The 4220-nt window shown below is 33.1% G+C and overlaps 1 protein-coding gene across 2 annotated transcripts in view; it reads left to right on the plus strand.

Moving 5' to 3' along the window:
* LOC18052436 (probable sugar phosphate/phosphate translocator At1g06470) overlaps positions 1-4220 on the plus strand; it is a 10963-nt gene that overhangs the window by 3460 nt on the left and 3283 nt on the right. For both annotated transcript variants that reach the window (XM_024190615.1, XM_024190616.1), the window contains exons 6-11: positions 527-594; positions 1315-1415; positions 1557-1569; positions 2020-2204; positions 2407-2493; positions 3119-3213. In XM_024190615.1, the coding sequence (XP_024046383.1) occupies positions 527-594; positions 1315-1415; positions 1557-1569; positions 2020-2204; positions 2407-2493; positions 3119-3213 (549 nt within the window). The remainder of the gene's footprint in view (positions 1-526; positions 595-1314; positions 1416-1556; positions 1570-2019; positions 2205-2406; positions 2494-3118; positions 3214-4220) is intronic.

Here is a 4220-nt window from a genome sequence, read left to right on the forward strand (position 1 = left end):
ATGAATGTAAAATTTCTTATTACTCTATTCGATCATCCAATAGATGAATGCTACATCAGTCGGGACCCAAATTGGGACTCAAATGGAGCCTTTACATGTCATAGAATTATTGGTGGAATGGCTCATCTAGAAGTCTGTTAATTGGAAAAAGCTTGCATAATTCTTGTTTCACTCAATTTGCTTTCTTGATGGCTGTTACGGGTTTGTGCTGGGATTGGAATAATATTTGTGTTTGCAAATGCCAATCTGATTGTAAAGTCTGAAATATTTATGGATAATTGTTGTGTTGATGCAACAAATCTGCTTCAAAAATTTATTTTTCTAATTGCTGGTTTATTCATTTATTTTTTAAAAATCTTATTTATCTACATATTAGTAAAATATCTTTTGTTTGCTTTCTGTAAAATTTTATGATTTTTTGTTGAACATATAAAATTTTATTTTGTTCATGATCAAACTTCAGAATTCAATTTCTACTTGTATTGTTCTACTATTTGATTTTGTATTTATCTTTTACCTTTTGAAGGTTGGAGTCTCCAAGCATTAAACTTTTAGGTATCATTATAATTATTTCTACTGGAGTGTTGTTTTCAGGTAAACGGCTTAATCATTTTCTTTTATTTATTTCTTCTAATAACAATAGCTCAGTAGCATTGTTTGCTTTCTGTATATTGTGTATGCATTTTTAGTATAAGAAAACTGTAGAAATTAAGTGACAATGAAGCAGCCTTTGGGTCTAAAATGTTGCTTAATAAAGAGCATTAAATAGTATCTTTATTATAATATTTACCTACTGGTTACTTGTTAGTGAAACAAGGAGTTGGGGAAATTTTGTTTTTTGGAAACAAAGAGATCCCACTATAATGAAGAGTATGCCAAAACTTAAGCTCTTGGGTCGAGTGGTAACAGAGCAATTTTAGTCTCACTTTTTATGACCTCTCTTGTTGTGCTAGGAGGGTATGGCTAATTTTTGGATGAATATAATTATCATGAGGACATATTGCAGAGGTTGAATATAATCGTCATGAAGACATATTGCACCTAAGATTAAGAATATAATGTAGGAAGCTTTTGCAAAGACTGTCCATAGCTTATATACTGCACCCTGAGTCCTTAAATAATCAAATCTCTAGTTAAACGCTCGTAAAAGTTTTGACTTCTATGTGGCAAGGCTTCAAGTGTATTCTATCTCACCCTTTTCTTTGATGTGGGATCTCTCTTTGATTAAACTTATTGCCATTTTCAAGGTTTTATAATTTCTCCAATATAAAACTTTTGTATTTTGTTGTGATCATATATCACTTCATATTCCAGTTGCGAAGGAGACAGAGTTTGAGTTTTGGGGATTTCTTTTTGTTATTCTTGCTGCTGTCATGTCTGGATTTCGTTGGTGCATGACTCAAATTCTTCTACAGGTATGGTTTAGTTGTATTCCTGATATACATGGTTTATGGAATTTGTGTAACTTAAACCCAATTTTTTTTTCCTACATGACTTTATTTTTTTGTTTGGATTTCAATACGATGGTCCATGGCGAAATAAAAATGGATGTAAAGAAAGAAACTTACGGTAGGTACTTATTCTTTTTCTTTTATTTCATTTGAATTTTAGCCAATCTCAACTGCTACTAGATTTTATCTACTGCCATAAGTACCTGCAAGCATACTTTGCACATATTAGATTTTCATGTACCGCTGTAAGCATCTGCAAGTGTGTGTAACATGTATGTTCCTCAGAATTTACTTTACATAATGATGATACATAGAAATACTGTTTATTGGACCTTTTCTTATGAGCTTGAGCTTTTGGAATTAATAGTCTTTTAATATGGTGTCATTCTGCTTTTTTCTAAGCTAGCCAGCACTTATTGATGAACAAATTTTGCTCTTGGTAAAAAGCTTGAGTCTCTGGTGAACAAACTTATACATTACATTTCTTTCCTAGATGCTTTGCCTTAGTTTTTATACCATTATTTCTAATCAGTCACTAAGAAGTGTTTTCTTTATTTTTTGTTTTTAGGTCTTAAAAATCCACTTACCTTGATGAGCTATGTGGCACCAATTATGGCGCTGGTGACTGCTCTTCTTTCTCTATTGCTGGATCCATGGCATGAATTCAAAAGGAATAATTATTTCAATAACTCATGGCATGTCACTCGGAGTTTGTTGCTGATGCTTTCCGGCGGAGCTTTGGCCTTTTTCATGGTAAGAATTGATGTCGAACAAAAGGATTGGGGGGAAGATACATTTACATGCTTTTCGTGTTGCATATTGAGTACGCTTGGTCTGAGTTTCATGGTCTCCAAAAGAAATTAATACATTTACATGCTTTTCATGTTGCATATTGAGTACACTTGATCTGAGTTTCATGGTCCCCAAAAGAACTAACTTGTTTCTCTTGTTACAGGTTTTAACGGAATTTGTACTTGTCTCGGTAACAAGTGCTGTCACTGTTCAAATTGCAGGTGTTGTCAAGGAGGCTGTTACCATATTGGTAAAACTTTTCTAGGGTATTTCGGCTTTCTAGATTATTTTGGTAAAATGTTGGCCATTGTATGTGCTTTATTGTTTGTTCTATCTTACTTTCTAGTCGTTACCTTGTGAAATCCTTTAGTTACAATACCGTTCTGTTTGAAACATTAAATATTCAAACTCTCCTATTAGATAAGATAAATACCCCGTTTGTCATGAGCTGCAATTATTCATGATTATGGCTATTGTCTTAAAATATTTTTTATGGTCTGAGCCGTCTTTTGTAACTTTTAATTGTGATCTGTAATTACATTTAGATTTTTGTTTGAGGATGTTTAATGCATCTATAGATGTAAGAATCACACTTTGATTGTTTTACTAGTTTTATTGTCACAGTGTAGGCTGTGTAGCTCTCTCCTGCATAGACGGACACTGTGCTTTGATTGTTTTACTAGTTTTATTGTCGCAATGTAGCTGTCTCCTGCATAGACAGACACCGTATAGAATTAAACCCTAGTCTTATGTTTTCTTATTGTGTTTTTTCATTTGGTTAGTTATTTTATTAATAATTACAAATATAAAAAACATGAATGGCTACACAGTATAAGGACTCTCAAAGGATTCTACTTCAATATGTAAATGTACAGGTTGCAGTGTTTTACTTCCATGATGAGTTCACTTGGCTGAAGGGGTTTGGTCTCTTCACAATCCTGGTTGGTGTCAGTTTATTCAATTGGTACAAGTAAGTCATTAGTTATTGTAGTTTTGAACTATTATTATATGTTTCTTCTCTTTTTCTTTTTTCCTTTTTTTCCTGTGTTAACTGATTTTGTTGTTGTCTTTTTTTTTTCAACTATTATTTGGCTGTTAGATTATTGCTTAGTGTGTAGTGGCCAAATGTGGATTGTGTGATGCAGAATACATAAGTATCCAGTTCATTCCTAATAATCTTAAAACTTCCTCTCATCAAAGAGTCCAATTAAACGGGACAAAATGTAATTGTAGAACTTTTGGACTGGACAAATTTCCCATGACTAGCCTTTGCTTTTGGCTGTTTGCATGAGAAGGATGTTCCTTTAACTTGCATGTTTTCCATGTTAAATACCCTTCTATAACATTAAACACTAAAGCTTGGTTGATGTCCAACAGATGTTATATGTCAGATTTGCGAACATTCTGGTGGTGAGCTTTAATCTTATCTGTGAACGGTTAGCCTGCTGCACAAAATTGGATCATTATACAAAGGTTCCACATTATGTGCCCTAGTCATTGAAGTTTGATAAAATTTAAGAATATGATAATGACATTTCTCGAAATTCAAGAAAGCTTCCCAATGGTCATTATGTGTCATTATAAATGGGATCAACCAACTTATAATTGCCTTGTCCTGTTGCTATCAGTTAGCAATGAGAATTGATATTTTGCCAGCTCATCCAGCTAAATTTTGTCAGTCCTTTGCTCCTCACTTACCAAATTTGACATGTATTGATTGCATTTGTTTGTGGATCTCTTGAATAATATTTTGGTTTTTGATGTTTCTTCCTGACATATTAAAAATATTGGAATTTTAAGAGTCTCTCTAGTCTCTGAGATTATGGATCAGAAAAGCATCTGTATTCAACATTAGTTGTGGAACAATTTACGGGCAGAATGATAAGGCTCAACTTTAAGTTACCTAATCTTACCGCCTGATTTCTGCTGGGTGCTTCTTGTCACTTTTTCCTAATCTGGGTTTGAAATTGATTGTTA

This window comes from Citrus clementina, unplaced genomic scaffold, assembly GCF_000493195.1.
Source record: "Citrus clementina cultivar Clemenules unplaced genomic scaffold, Citrus_clementina_v1.0 scaffold_2, whole genome shotgun sequence".
NCBI lineage: Eukaryota > Viridiplantae > Streptophyta > Magnoliopsida > Sapindales > Rutaceae > Citrus > Citrus x clementina.